General features: G+C 37.3%; 1 protein-coding gene across 1 annotated transcript; it reads left to right on the top strand.

The window, feature by feature from the left end:
- The first annotated feature begins 11,867 nt into the window (after nt 1–11,867).
- Nucleotides 11,868–13,882, top strand: LOC122057339 (probable polyamine oxidase 5). Its single transcript, XM_042619399.1, has one exon. It carries the CDS (start codon nt 11,978–11,980, stop codon nt 13,709–13,711), a length of 1,734 nt encoding a protein of 577 aa, XP_042475333.1. The 5' UTR covers nt 11,868–11,977; the 3' UTR covers nt 13,712–13,882.
- Nucleotides 13,883–14,992: the final 1,110 nt, after the last annotated feature.

Below are 14,992 nucleotides of genomic sequence, written 5' to 3'. Positions count from 1 at the left end.
GTTTGATTTACACTTGGACTCCACTTGATCTTTCTCTTCTTTTAATTGATTTTTATTTTGAGTGGAGTCCAAGTGTTGATCAAACGCCATACGAGAATCATTCTCATATGAGGACTTGATCCACACCGAGGGGGGGTGTGGTGTGTGATCCCAAATCCTCTATGGTGGTGGTAGAGGGTAGTGAGGGTCCCAGATCCTCTAGAGGCTGCCGTAGTCTGGGGGCATCCCCCTTGTTAGGATGCCACACACAAGAAATCCTATATGGTGAAGCAGTGAAAGAAAGACAGTGAAAATCCAACATTTGGGGTGTATTCTAGGGCCAGTTTGATAAACATTTCTCAAATGTCTTTGTTTTGTATACATTCAGAAGTGATTTTTTATATGCTCGTGCTCTTATGTATTTATCTTTCTCTCTTTTCCATGTAAAAAGACATCTCTACCCCTTATTTAATAAAAGAGATAGAAATAGAGAGCACTAACGTAGATCACACTATCATACAGAAAACACCTTCCCTAAAATTGAAAGGAAAATCTTTCTAAAGTCTCGTGAGTATGCTTAGCACAAAAGAGTGAATGACAAGTGAAAAGCCAACCTTAACAACTGTACATGAATCCCATGATCGATACCTAATTGATTCTAACTAGTTAATAGATTTGACTCCATTTCAACTATAAAATATAAATAATTCTTATAGCTGGCTATAGGACCAAAATGACCCATTAATAATCGGTCATGATTTTTAATTGATCCAATTTGCTACAGTTCCAGGTCTTAAATTGACAGTCCTAATATACAGGCGGCCCATCAATAGCTCAAATATGTATTGATACAAGATCAATAATTGTTTCCTCGGTTGCTCAGTTTCTCCAAATTAATTTTTGAAGTACAAGGGAGTAGTATTTTTAGAGTACGTGAGGAAAAAAAATGGTATTAAGGTAAAGCACAGGGGAGAGGAGTGTAATCTCTTCTTAATCTATTTTTCGTCCAAATTAAAACTGTTCTATTTGTTGAAGGAAAATAGTGGAGTGAGGATAAAGGGGTGAAATAATTGTGGTGTTTTCTATGATGCCCCTTTTGTTTGGAGGATAAAAAGGGTTAGGAAAGCAAAAGTTGTAGGTCCCATGTCTAATGGGGGAAAGTGGCATCAAAGGCAAAGAAATATATGAGTAGCAAAGGATGTGGTGGAATAAAATTTAGTGTAAGAGATCACTATCTTTATGCAAGGGCCAATGAGAGCACACGCAAGAACATCGACACCAAATATATTTTTATTTCACAAAGGGTGGGGTATAATTTTGTGTTGGCCCGGGTTCACAAGCCACGCAATTAAATAGAGTTTTTTATTCATAAAATTCATGTGTCCATCTATTCCTCAAAATATTACCAAATATGGTAAAACTTTGAAAAATGATGGGGGTGAGATAATTCTAATTTCACATAAGCCGACAAAACATTTAATGCATGTTGTATGTTACTTTACTATATCATGCAAATAAACAATTTTGGTTCTTGGAATTGGGTAAAGGTTGGGGACACTAGTGTTGTGCCCAGCATCATGTTTGCCTCTCTCTTCCCCTTTCGAAAATTACCACTACCTCTCCCATCCTAGCCCTTTATTGGCTGGAGTGAGATCCTCTCAAGTGCACCTAACATGCTAGTAGGCATCTGATGGCCAGGGTTGAGTGCCTATGTGTTTCAAATTATCTGATGTACACTGGCGCACTAGACGCACTTGAGAGGATCTAGGTTCATATTGATTGAGCCACGGTGTGTCTAACTTTTGCCCTTCGGAACTTTTAGAAAAACCTTCAAAGTAGGGTGTCAATTCGTGGTCCGACCTGACTAAATTGATCGAGATCGATTGTTTATAGACAAACCCGGCCCAGCCTGGATCTTTTATTAAATGTGTCGGGCTTGAACCCAGCCCATTTACAAATGGTCGGTCTTGATTTTGCTACTTGAACTGTCGGGTGCCCAATCGAGACTGACCGAATAACACCCGACCGAGACCGGCCTATTGTGCACCAGCCTGGCTAGACCCTTTAATGATTGTAGAATACCTATTTTACCCCCCAAATTAAAGAGTAAAAACTAAAAAGTAAAAACATGTTTACATTTGAAATAATGGTTATAGTTGGTATAATTTATTGATTTATTGTCATTTTTTTGGGCTTGCATGAGTGGGCTAGAATAGAAGAGCACATTTTAAAGAGGGTCCGTTTAAAAACGGGTTAAAGCTCGTCTAACATTAAACATATCCATAGCCTGGTTAAGGCCCGACTAAAGCCTTATTAAGGTAGCCTGATTATAACCCGAGGTCGATCGACTGAATATAAAGCGTACCATGCCCTCAATAACTAAGCCTGATTAGTTAAATGGACGGACACGGTGCAGCCTTCGAAAGTCTTTAAACCAGATTAAGTCCGACCAAAACCAAACCAGCCCGATCGATTAACACCCCTACTTCAAAGTATCCCACCCCTATATCCCCGCCCCATTTTTTCCTATCGATCAAACAAGGCCTAAAATTAGAAAAACAGAAGGTATTTAGTTGCGGGTGGAAGACTAAGCTGACAACCATCCATGAATAAGAAACTGTCTGACTACTTGGCAAGCCATTTATCCCACTTCACCTTTCAAGTCTTAGGATTTTGTGTGGAAGGGAAGGAATGACTTTAATTTTTTTACTTTTGGTAAAAAAGGACTTTATTACATGTGGAGCTTAGAACTTTAACGCACATTAAAAAAAAATTATGAAATTTCATTGATTAGCATAGTTTCTTTTGATATTTTCTACTGTTTAACTCCACTACGTGGGATCCATAATTTCTCCTTTCCCACTTCTTTTTGTCACCCAGAAAAATCAAGGCCTAAGGATATAAGCAGGGTTGCGGATTGTAACATTTGTTCTGTTCAATTCAAATAAAACAATAAATAAGTGTTAGACCGAGTTTTCCTGCACCCTCAGAGAAAATAGAATCATTTTATCCAAAAATTCTGATATTTGAATGAAACTCCTAAATCATCGTAAATATATTTTGAACCTTCATACAATATAGGAGAATATTTATGAGATCTCAGTGTTTGGAATTCTCTTCACCAAGTGGTTTCTTCATTGCGGGTGAAGAAATCTTGGATCATTATTCTTCTGCCTCTATTTCTAAACTTTAAAGCATCCTTGGTATCATCGCTTGTTGGTCCTTGAAAGCGCTCTTTACTATATGGGGTTTTTGGCCGAGGGGCTATGATCACTACCATGGAGCACTTTTTTTTATAATAAAAAAAAGAAATGATATTATTATAGGAGTCCCATACAACCACAGGAATCCATATTAAGAGATTCTCTCTTCAATATGGCTGAAAGAAAACTGAAAGAAAACTGAAAGAAAACTGAGTCCTTTATTCTCCATTACTCTTTAAGATTTTTTTTTTCTTAACAAAATCTGAAAATTTTGAACAGAAAATAGAAAAAATGGAATATTGATAGGCTCGGTAGGCCCATGGTCTCGGATTCAGCAGTTCAGCCAGAGCTCCTAGACCTGAACCTAATCCAGTTAGTATCTATCATAGTCCGGCCAAGCCCAACCCACATATCTCTATCTTTAATTCCTCATGGATCGGATCCTCTGTCCGGTTCGGGTAGATTGCTCTACGTCTAGAAAATGAGGAATGGCTGGTCAGGTCAGAGTCGTCAGACACTGATTTTGGGTTTAGGCCAAAATGAGATAAATAAAGCTACTGATATTGGGCTTGACGAGGGAAAGCGTGTAATTGGGTTTGGCTGGTTAGGTCGGCCTGGCCCAGGGTTCAACTCAAATGGGCAGAAGTTAGGGCTGAAACTAGGCTGGAGTGGTCTGGGTGTTTTATAATAGGGTCAGGATGGGCAGGCTCAGACCAAAGTCTCAGCCCACACCGGGCTCAGCCTGGAAATCTCAACCCTTGGCCAGCCCGTGGGCTGAAAATCTTGGTCCAGACCTTGTCGGGCTTTGGGGAGTTGGGCTCGTTGGCCCAAGCATCTGATCAGGACCCAAGTAAGATAGAGGAAGCCACTTCCATCTTTAACCCTATGATTTTAGGGTGGAAGTCAATGTCATCGTTAAGTTCCATCCCCTATTATTCTTTTGTGATAGGTCCTAGTCTTACCTTTATCTTATATCGTAGGGTAAGGTAGAGTAGAGTAGGGTAGGGTAGGGTAGGGTAGGGGAGGGGAGGGGAGGGGAACCAATAGGCTTGAACCCAAGACCTCCTTGTAGGATGAGCTTTAACAGTCCACACACTACCAAATGCATTACGCACTTGTTCACAAGGGGGAAAATAAAAATGGTTCCACATGATTATCTTTTTTTTTGGTAGAAACTTGATTATCATTATGCCAAAAAATGTCAAGAACCCTGAATGTAATTTACCTTGATTTTAAGATGCAATTATTTACTCATTTTTTAAATATTTCAAGGCATCTATTCTGTCATGTGAAATGATAAGATGCCCATTCAAGAAGGCAAGAACACAAAGCACTTGGCCCCTGAACCCCCTGAACAAAAAAAAATCATAAACGTGCTGTTTTGCTAGGTTTGGCGTCCAACACGTTTCTTATCTTCAAATCCCAGAATCAAAACAAGTTTTAGATTGATTCTAATGCAAATCAGATCAGAATCGGTTGAAATTGACTCAGAATTTATCAAGATCAACTGAAACCCTACAATTTAGAAATTAAGAAGAAAAAGATATTTCTAAATTTAGAAGATTTGTTTCATTGATTTTTTATTTTTATTTTTTGTTATTTTACTAATTAAAAACTTAAAAAAATAAATATCATTATGAGTAATTCGAAAATAGATTATCGGAATTAATATTAATCAAAATCTGCCTATCTATTCTAATTTCTGAAACCATGAATTAGAGAAAGAGAGAGAGATTATGTTCTGTAGTGGTGAGAGTCTTGTGCATTGAATATGATTTTTTAGAGAGAGAGAGATTGCCCGAAAAGAAAAGAGAAGAATAACTATCATTTTGGGCATTGGATCCCTTTTGTCTTAATCTTTGGATTCAAGTTGTAATTAACTCTGCTCTTTCCTTGTCAAAAAAAAAAAAAAAAAAAAAAAAAACCCTGAAAGTACCTAATGAAGAGACACAAACTGCCAAGGGAGGAGGAGATTCAAAGCTCAAAAATTTAGTTTGTGGCTCAAGAGTCCCTAAACCCTAACCCCTCAGCTCCAACCCTACCCCCTCAGCTCCAAATAAGCTCCAAAATTCCAGACCTTAATGGAGACAATAACTTCTAAGCAGCTCTAGAAAAATCTAAAAATTGTCTTTTTTATTCCCTACTCCCCCTTAGTCTCTAGTGGGGGCAGAAAAACATGTAGGCATCTCTAACCAGGCAAAAAAAACAAACAACCAACCAACAAAGTGGGGGCTTAACCATGGATCTATCACAAGGCTTTAATTAAGGGTGTCACTTTCAAACTAAAATTGTTTCTTGAAATCAAATCGAACCATTTAAACCAGAATTGATCAATAGTAATCCATTCGGTTTGGATTTTATATATTGTAAAAAATAGCAATCGAGTCAATTTTGATTTTGAACAATAAAGCGTTTAAAACTGATAAACCCATGTAAACTAAATAATCAAACTATATATATATATATATATATATATATATATTTTTTTTTTTTTTTTGCTAAAGACGGATATCCAGGCCTTCGGCCTGACTAATCCCGTGGGCCCATACTGACCCTACAACCGCATAGATCGGATCATACCGGGGTTGAATGAGAACCATTCAACTTTCACCAAACGCAATGAAGAGCACTAAACACCCTTGTGTGAGTGGCCCAAGGTGTGCCTAGTGGGAGTCAAACTTAGAACGTCCGAGTTTACAGGTCATACCAAGTTCGTTGCTCACCAACTGTGCTACCCCCTTGGGTTCAAATAATCAAACCATTAAACCAGTTATAATTCGAATAAACTCGAAAAGAAACCAATTCACACCATTAGCCAAAATATGCCTTTGTAACCATGAGTGAGCATTTAGGTCTTATCACTGATTGAAGTGATTAGTGAATTCACAAGCCTAGCTTGGGTTTGGTAGATTCAATTCCTCTTCAGAGTGTTGATCGCCCAGGTCAGCCCATAGCTACCTGGGCGATCGACATGTGTTCAAGCAGTGGTCGGGTGGTTGTGCTTCTACCGATCAGAACAAAGGTACCCCCAAAAGCCATTGAATCACATATTGAATATGTGTTGATCGCCCACATAATTATAGGCAGACCTGAACAATCAGCGCTTGGGAGAGGATCCCAATCCGCTTAGATTGGAGACTTGGCAAAGTAGAGTACTAACAGATTTATGGGTGATATAAGAATATATATATATATATATATATATATATATATATTCCATCATTTCTTCTTTCATCACTTTTGAATTAGCCTTTTAGCTTTTTGGGCCTTGAAGGAGGCAGGGCTGCAGACTAATCCTTAAAGGCCACAACTTTCCATTACTAATTTATTACCTTAATCAAATCAAATCAAATCAAATCAAATCAAATCAAACCAGTGATATTAGACTAATTGAAGGAGCAAATCAACTCCTTCCATTTTCTTTTTTCCCCAAATAATCACATTTTATCACCCATCCCATCCAATCCAATCCAATCCATCACTATTCATTCCTCTCTTCTTTTTTGCTTTTTTCTTTGCTGTTAGCTTTGTTCCAAATTTCTGTAAAACAGATTAGCCAACTTACAATGACAACACAGTCAGGGCCTTGCACCATCACGTGGAGTTGTTTGGGGGCCCATATATAGATGGGCCTTGCCTCTTGCTTTTTGTTTTACAACAATTTAACTTTTGGGAACAACATGGCCAAGGCCAACCATTGGGATATTTGAATTGGTTCCATGATGATCGTTCCATATCCAACCAGCCCTAATTTGAATGGATCTTAGACACAAATCTGATATTAATATTTAGGGAGAAGGTACCAATGAAATGTGGTAAAATGGTTTCGTACATAGAAGGCAGTGAAGTCATTTCATGTAAAGAGGAGAGAGATATAAAGAATGCTAGCACAAGCTTCCCTTGTGACATAGAGAACATTTTTTCTAATGTTTAAGTTCAATCTTAGTCTTCTCTTAGATAAAAGATACAAGGATGATCAACCTTTGGATCTGAGAAATATATAAACTGAACAATATACCATGTAATTAAGCCAAACACAACCCAACTCAGAAACCTAATTTCAAAGTGAACCTAATCTAAGACTGGAATATGACTTATATGCATAGGGTTGAGGGTAGACCTCTAAATCCAACCCAACCATTCACTAATTTTTTATTTTAAGGAGAGGGATCTACACGTTTGTCTACTTATAACGGCATCTTACTGCCAAACCAATAATGAGACGCAAAACATTATTTTTAATAAGGAGAGAGAAGAGGGACATGCTTTATTTAGTAAAGAGATATGTATATAGAAGAACATACTGATAGCTTGTACTTCCTTATTTCCTTTAACATAAAATTCTAATTAAATATTTAAATATTTTTGGAAATTTTTTGGGAGACGAGGGAAGGTGCTCTAGGAAAGCAAACAAGCAGTGTCAACTCGAGAGACTATATGGAGCAATACAAGGAAGAAGCATTGTCTTTGACAAACAAAGGTTTCATGCCTTATTATTATTATTATTATTATTATTATTATTATTAATTAATTAATTAATTAATTCTTATCTTCCTCTAACTCCCAAGTCCTAAGGCTTAAATCCTTTCATAATTATATTAAATAAACACATAATTAATTATAAATCCTGTTGGCATATGTATATATTACATAATAAAATGTTGGCTACCAACTAAGCAAAGCTAAATCAAGATCCATGATGATTTTAAAAGCAACAAGGGATGAGAAAGATTTATTTTTTATTTTTTATTATTAATAGTAACTGATTTTGTTGCAAATGATAAGTATCATATGTGCAGAGTCTTTGATGAAGATAATGATATTATATAATAGAAGAACTAAAAAACTAGAAAGACCCCAAGGTTTAGCTTTTAGCTAGTAGCTCTTTAAAGTTGGAGTTTTTTAGACCATTTGACTTTCACTGTTCACTCATGTGGACCAAATCTCTTAAGCCTATACTATATTAGATTAGATCATTAGAATAGCTTAATTAATCTCCTACATCAATAAAATGGATCCATGTCCTCAATCCTAAGAGTTACTACTAGTACAATTTTATATGTGGTTAATATTAGTTCTAGAAAAACATGCAGGGTTTTCGAAATCGGTAGACCCCGAATTCGATTTATGTCAAATCACGGGATTTTACTTCTTTTTGAATCGGCCATGAATACTAGCTATCTTTTTTCTTCTTCATGAATGATTCTTCAATGTTCCATCAAAAAAGAAAAGAAAAAAGAATGACTCTTCAATGGATTATAATTAAGTTATATAGATTTAAACAGGTTAATTCGGCTATAAATGGTCATTTATCGATTGGACACATTATTTATTGATCTTGTTTGGATAATTGTCAGACTACTACGTTGTATTGAAAATATTGATTTATCAATAAATCGATGCTTGGACCTGAAATGTTTAATATTTGATAATCCAACCTTGGGTTGCAACCAATAGATTCAAGCCACAGTTACTGGTGTGGGTCCACTTTTGACACCCTAGGCCTATCTGACTTCTACCTGTACTTGTCAACCATGTGAAACTTTTCAACCTGATCATTCATTAAAACGAATGATTAGGTCAGAGACTAGACCTAAATTGAGCATTTCGATCCTAACCCATTTGTAATAAATGAGTTCTTGGGATGGTACTGGTTGGGCACTTCTTTGGTTGCTTGTGGTGGGTGTGGTGGGTGGGGTTCGATCAAAGATTAAAAACCTGGAATTGGGATTGGCTTGGTTTCCATTCACATCAATGAAGAATCAATCCCAATAGGCTCTAACCTTAGGCTGTGTTTGGTATATATTATTGAAGTAGATTTTGACAATGCATTATGAAGTGTGAAAATTAGAAAACAATAAAGTTTCAAAGTACGTTATAGACCCAAAATCTATTCTGACAATACATATCGAAGACAACCCTAGTTTTCATATAAAAAATCAATTAATTCAAATCAAATCTATCCGATCCAAGGTGATCTAGATTGTCATCAACTAAGACCAATCTCAATTCAAGAACTGAGATTACAAACCTTGATCTAAATCGATCGGAATTGAGATTGTTCTCAACTGATTTCAATTTACTTTAGAACAAGCAAAAGTCAAATAGATGGTCCCCTTTCTATTGAGGTCATTGTTGCTTCTACTGAGTTCTAAGTAGATATTAACAGAAGACTGAATAGGAATTACTCCACGTATTGGTTATTTGATTGGTTAGGGTTTCTTCGGATTTCTTCGGATTTCTTCGATCCTTCTTTTGAGGTCATTGCTTAAAAGGCCCATAGGCCCATAAATATTTTTTCCAAGAGGGCACCAAGAGTGGGGGCTGTGACCCAAAAAGAGAGGGGTGGCAGTATCAACTTGCTCTGCAAATCCATAATATTATGGATATTGTTTTTATGCCCATAAATATTTTTTCCAAAAATAATTATTTCATTTTAAAATTAAAACAAAATTTTAGAATGAAATTTCTCTCTCTCTCTCTCTCTCTCTCTCTCTCTCTCTACACAACTTCATCCTTTCTTACTAGAAAAGATGTAAATCCTCATTATTCTTTGTTTCCCCCGTGCTCTTCTTCAAGTCTATATCGATATTAATCATACACCACAGCTTGATAATTGATAGTTGGAATACATTGGGTCCCATGGGTTTTTCATTGTTGGTAAAATGTTTATGTAAAATGATCATTTCTCATTTTAAAATTAAAAAAAAAAAATCATAATGAAATTTATCTCTAAATTAAGTAAATTGTTCAGGTTTGCAGGTCAGCCATCTCTCTCTTGACTTTGCTAATAGGGTCCTTATGAAATGTTTCTTCCTATCTTACTATAGATGTAGACTCCCATATAATTCTTTATTTTCTCCCTCTCCTTCTCCTTCTTATGTTGTCCTCGATTGATTAGCACATCACAACTTGAAGTTGATAGTTATAGCACATCTTTTGTGTGTGTACTTGTGCGCAAAATGAAAATTTTATTTCGCTTCACTACCAGTCAAAATGGGGTCTTTATGATTTTTTTTCTTATGAAAGCTCTATGAAATGTTTCTTCTTTTGCTATTATTAAGAAAAGGTTCTTCCTTTATACTAAAGATGTAAACTCTCATGTAATTCCTTTCCTTTCCCCTCCTTAGGTCATATCCGATCATAATATCCACATCACATCTTGATTGTTGATAGTTAAATAATTGGATACTTTGAATGGGTATTTTTTTTTTTCCCCTCTTTGCTTAAAATGGCAAGTTCTCAATGTAAAATTACAAAAAAAAAAAAAAGAATGAATTCATCTGGGCATCTCTCTCTCACACTTCACTTTGCAAAATGAAAATTGTTATTACTACCAACCACAATTCTAGCCTCATGGCTGTCATCTACTTCCCCTCTTTACCTATAATAAAAAAATAAAAAATAAAAAATAAAAAATTGCAAACCCCTCATATATCTCATCTTCTTCTTCTTCTTCTTCTTCTTCTTCTTCTTCTTCTTCTCCTCCTAAAGTCTATATTAAATCATAATCAGCATATTGCAGCTTAACATATAGTTGGATCTTTGGGTCCCATGGGTTTTTCATTGTCAATACAATTTTTATTTAAAATGATAATTTCTCATCTTAATATTAAAAAAAATATATTAAAATGAAATTCTCTCCTAACTAATATATTTTGCAGGTTTACAAGTGAGCCATCTCTCTCTCTCTCTCTGTACACTTTGCTACACTACTTGCCAAAATGGGATATTTTTGAAATATTTCTTCCTTTATTAGGAAAAGCTGCTTCTTTCTTATTGAAAAAATATCTAAACCTCCATGCAGGTTTACGGGTGAGCCATCTCTCTCTCCACTTTACTAGATTTTGCTACACCGCTTGCTAAAATGGGGTATTTTTAAAATATTTCTTCTTTTCTATTATTAGGAAAAGCTTCTTCTTTTCTTACCAGAAAAATATGTAAACCTCCATGTAATTCTTGGTCTCCATCTTCTCCTGCTTAAGTTCATATCCACACATTTCATTACAAGGGGAAAGGGTGCAAAATGACCACCCCACCCCTAGAAATGCAAAATGATATCCCTATTAAAGCTTCCTTGTATGTTTCTCGACTCTCGCACTCAGGGATTGTGCTCCCCATAGGAAACACTTCCCCCATCATAATTAACACATCACAACTTGATATGGTCTTAGGTATTGACATCGGATCAGCCAATAAAAATATGATATTAATACATGTAGCTCATGTCAGCCAAAAAAAAAAAAGAGTACATTTTTTAATCGATTCAACCAATACATAATCAATATCGACTATGTTGCTATTTTATCGGTCCTGAAACTAGTCCATATCCATTCTAATACCATGAATTAAAACCATGAGCTGGGTAGTTTACGATTGAAAACTTTGAGTACTCTGATGATAAGGGGTAATGTGATTCCCTAATCCCTATCCTTAAAGTTCTTGTTAGAAGTTATCTCTCTTATCTAAATGTTTAATTAATAAGATCTAAGAAAAAGGAGTGCCTCGTCTTTATTTGAGCAAAAGAAATAAAATATTGCCACAAAATAAAAATGAAATAAAATATAAATAAAATTAGTAAATTAATTTGATTCCCATCTTTATTAACAAACGTTCACCCTTTCCCTGCCTACTTATATATCCCCTGTTATACTTAAAATCCAACCAAACACACCACGCCACTCTCTCTCTCTCTCTCTCTGCTTCCTCCTCTCTGACTTGGTCTGTTCTTTGCTCAACTCTCTCTCTCTCTCTCTCTCTCTCTCTCTCTCTCTCTTCTCTGTTTGTGTTGTTGTATGTTTGTGAAACCTGCAACTATGGTGGCCAAAAAACCCAGAATCGTGATCATAGGAGCAGGAATGGCAGGGGTAACAGCTGCTCATAAGCTTTATAGTGCCACCTCTGCAACAGAGTTATTTGAGCTCTGCGTTGTGGAAGGAGGAGACAGAATTGGTGGGAGAATTCACACATCGGAGTTCGGTGGTGACCAAATTGAGATGGGCGCCACTTGGATCCATGGCATCATAGGAAGCCCCATTCACAAAATTGCCCAAGAAATCCATGTGTTGGAGTCAGACCAGCCATGGGAGCGCATGGACGGGTTCTCCGAAGACACAGTAACAGTAGCCGAAGGTGGGTTTCAGCTCCATCCCTCCGTCATCGAACCCATTTCTACTCTTTACCGGAATATGATGGAGTTCGCTCAGGGGGAGCTGAGTGAAGAAGAAGAGGCCACTGAGAACAGCAGCAATGGCGGTTTCGATGTCGATTATCATGCAATTTCAGCTCAAGCTCTTGAAATGTGCTCCCATAAGAAGGGCCTCGGCATTGGTACTTTCCTCCGACGGGCCCTTGAAGCTTACTGGGTTTCTGTGAAACAGAGAGACGATGTCAGTGGGTATGGTAGTTGGAGCACGAAGCAGCTCCAAGAAGCGATCTTTGCGATGCACGAGAGCACGGAGAGGACTTATACTTCGGCAGCGGACCTCTCAACCCTGGATTTCAATGCCGAGAACGAATATCGTGAGTTCCCAGGTGAGCAGATCACCATTGCGAAGGGATACTTGAGCATTGTGGAGTGGCTAGCGTCTGCACTTCCCACGGGTTTGATCCAACTGGGTAGGAAAGTTAAGAGGATCGAATGGCAGCCAGAAGGTGTTGTGAGGTCTTTGGAGATGCAGAGCAATGGGGGTTGCAGCAGTAACAGGCCTGTGAGACTCTGTTTCGAAGATGGTTCAGAAATGGTGGCCGATCATGTCATAGTGACTGTGTCGTTGGGGGTTCTCAAAGCAGGGATTCGGGAAAAGTCAGGTATGTTTAATCCACCACTTCCCTCTTTCAAGACCGAAGCAATTTCAAGGCTCGGGTTTGGCGTCGTTAACAAGTTATTTCTGCAATTTGGTCGAGAAAGTGAGAATCTTGAAACTTTTCCCTTCCTGGAAATGGTGTTCCACCGGGCTGATTCAGAAACCAGACACCAGAAGATCCCCTGGTGGATGCGGAAGACAGCTTCACTCTGTCCAATTTACAAAAACTCTAATGTCGTCCTCTCTTGGTTTGCTGGGGAAGAAGCTCTAGAGCTCGAGTCACTCAAAGAAGATGAAATTCTAAATGGAGTCACCACAACAGTCTCTAATTTCTTTTCAGATCCTGAGCCCAAAACCAGCAATGGGTGTGTGAGTTACTGCAATCATAGTCATGGGAAGGAGATAAAGTTCACTAAAGCTCTAAGGAGCCAATGGGGAAATAATCCTTTGTTCATGGGTTCTTACAGTTATGTAGCAGTGGGTTCAAGCGGCGATGATTTAGATTTAATGGCCGAGCCATTGCCAAAAAATAGCAACAGTGACACTGTTGAAGGAACTTCTCCGCTGCCTCTTCAAATTCTATTTGCAGGGGAAGCTACACACAGAACACATTACTCTACTACCCATGGAGCATATTTCAGTGGTCTAAGGGAAGCTAATAGACTCCTCCAACATTATTGCTGTGGTGGGGCTTTAGGATCTCTTGCACCATTAGAACAGTAGAATTTTAGCCCAACACCTTATGACAGAGCAAGAGAGAGAAAGAGAGATGGGTTGGGTCTTATTACTAATAATTTTTTTTTTTTTTATGTATTAAATTAAAGAACCTTCTTTTAAGATCTTTTTAATTTGGGTTTAAATTCCTTTTTCCTGTTGGATACTTTTGTTTGGGAATTTCTTTTCTCATCTGATCTTATAATCTTCAAAGAAGCTAACTTTGTTGAGAATTTGAGATCATGTTTGGCATTTGTATATTTGAAAAAGAAAAAAAAAAGAAAGAAGAAGAAAAAGCAAAAGTTAGAGCTTGCTATCTCAATCTCATGATCTCATCTAGTCAAGTCTCTCTCCCTCTCTGTGTTTCTTAATTCCTTTAATTGGACAGGATCCGATAAACCCGGTCCTTTCCAGCTTGGGATGTCTTCCTTTCCTCTGCAAATTTTGTTGGCCATAGCAGCAGCTTAGCAAGAGGTGTGACATAAATACAGAATAGTGATGTTACTGCTTAAAGGGTACTAGGGACTGCGAGACTGGTGACATAGTCAGTGCATCCCCAAAGGTCTGATGTGGGCTGAGACTTCTTTGTTGGGACTTAGGGAGAGGGGAAAAGGAAAATGACTAGTCAAGATCAAAGGAGCTTTTCATATTGAATGGAGACTCCATTATTTGTTTTAGTTTTGGCACTTACCTCCTCCCTCCTCAAACCCACAAAGCTGTCTTCATCTTCATCTTCTTTCCTCTGCAACTCTCGTGGGTATACAACTCTGTAAATCTTTTTTGTTGATTTTGTGTACAAAAGGGCAGAACAATCTGGCACTACGTCCTTTTCTGATTCAGCAATCTTTGATAAACAAACAAATGAGAATCTCCATCCTCCAATATCCAAGTCCCTCCCCTTCCCAACATGATGTTATCTTTTTGGGGAGACTAAAGGGGAAGGAGTTAAAAAATTTCTGTCATTAATTTTGTAAGGAAAGAATGATTAATTAAGTACACATTACTTTGCAATCCCACTTACCTCTCACCTCCCAAACAAAGAACTTTAGGCTCAAGTAGTCCAAGTAACACTCATTAGGATATTAACTGGTACTTACTCTGTTAGTAGTCATTAATCAAAATGATTATTTTCTAACCATATGAAAAGAAAGTAAATTCTGAAGGTGAAGGTAAGTACAAGAATCACCGTCACCATCATCACCATCACCATCTTTATTTCCATATGGTCCACATTTAGAGAACAATTGGTGTCATTTGCAGGTTATAGGTTTAGGTATAGGTGTCGGTACT

This window comes from Macadamia integrifolia, chromosome 2, assembly GCF_013358625.1.
Source record: "Macadamia integrifolia cultivar HAES 741 chromosome 2, SCU_Mint_v3, whole genome shotgun sequence".
NCBI classification, from domain to species: domain Eukaryota; kingdom Viridiplantae; phylum Streptophyta; class Magnoliopsida; order Proteales; family Proteaceae; genus Macadamia; species Macadamia integrifolia.
Note: the sequence above shows the minus strand (reverse complement) of the source record. Positions and strands in the feature narration are given on the sequence as shown.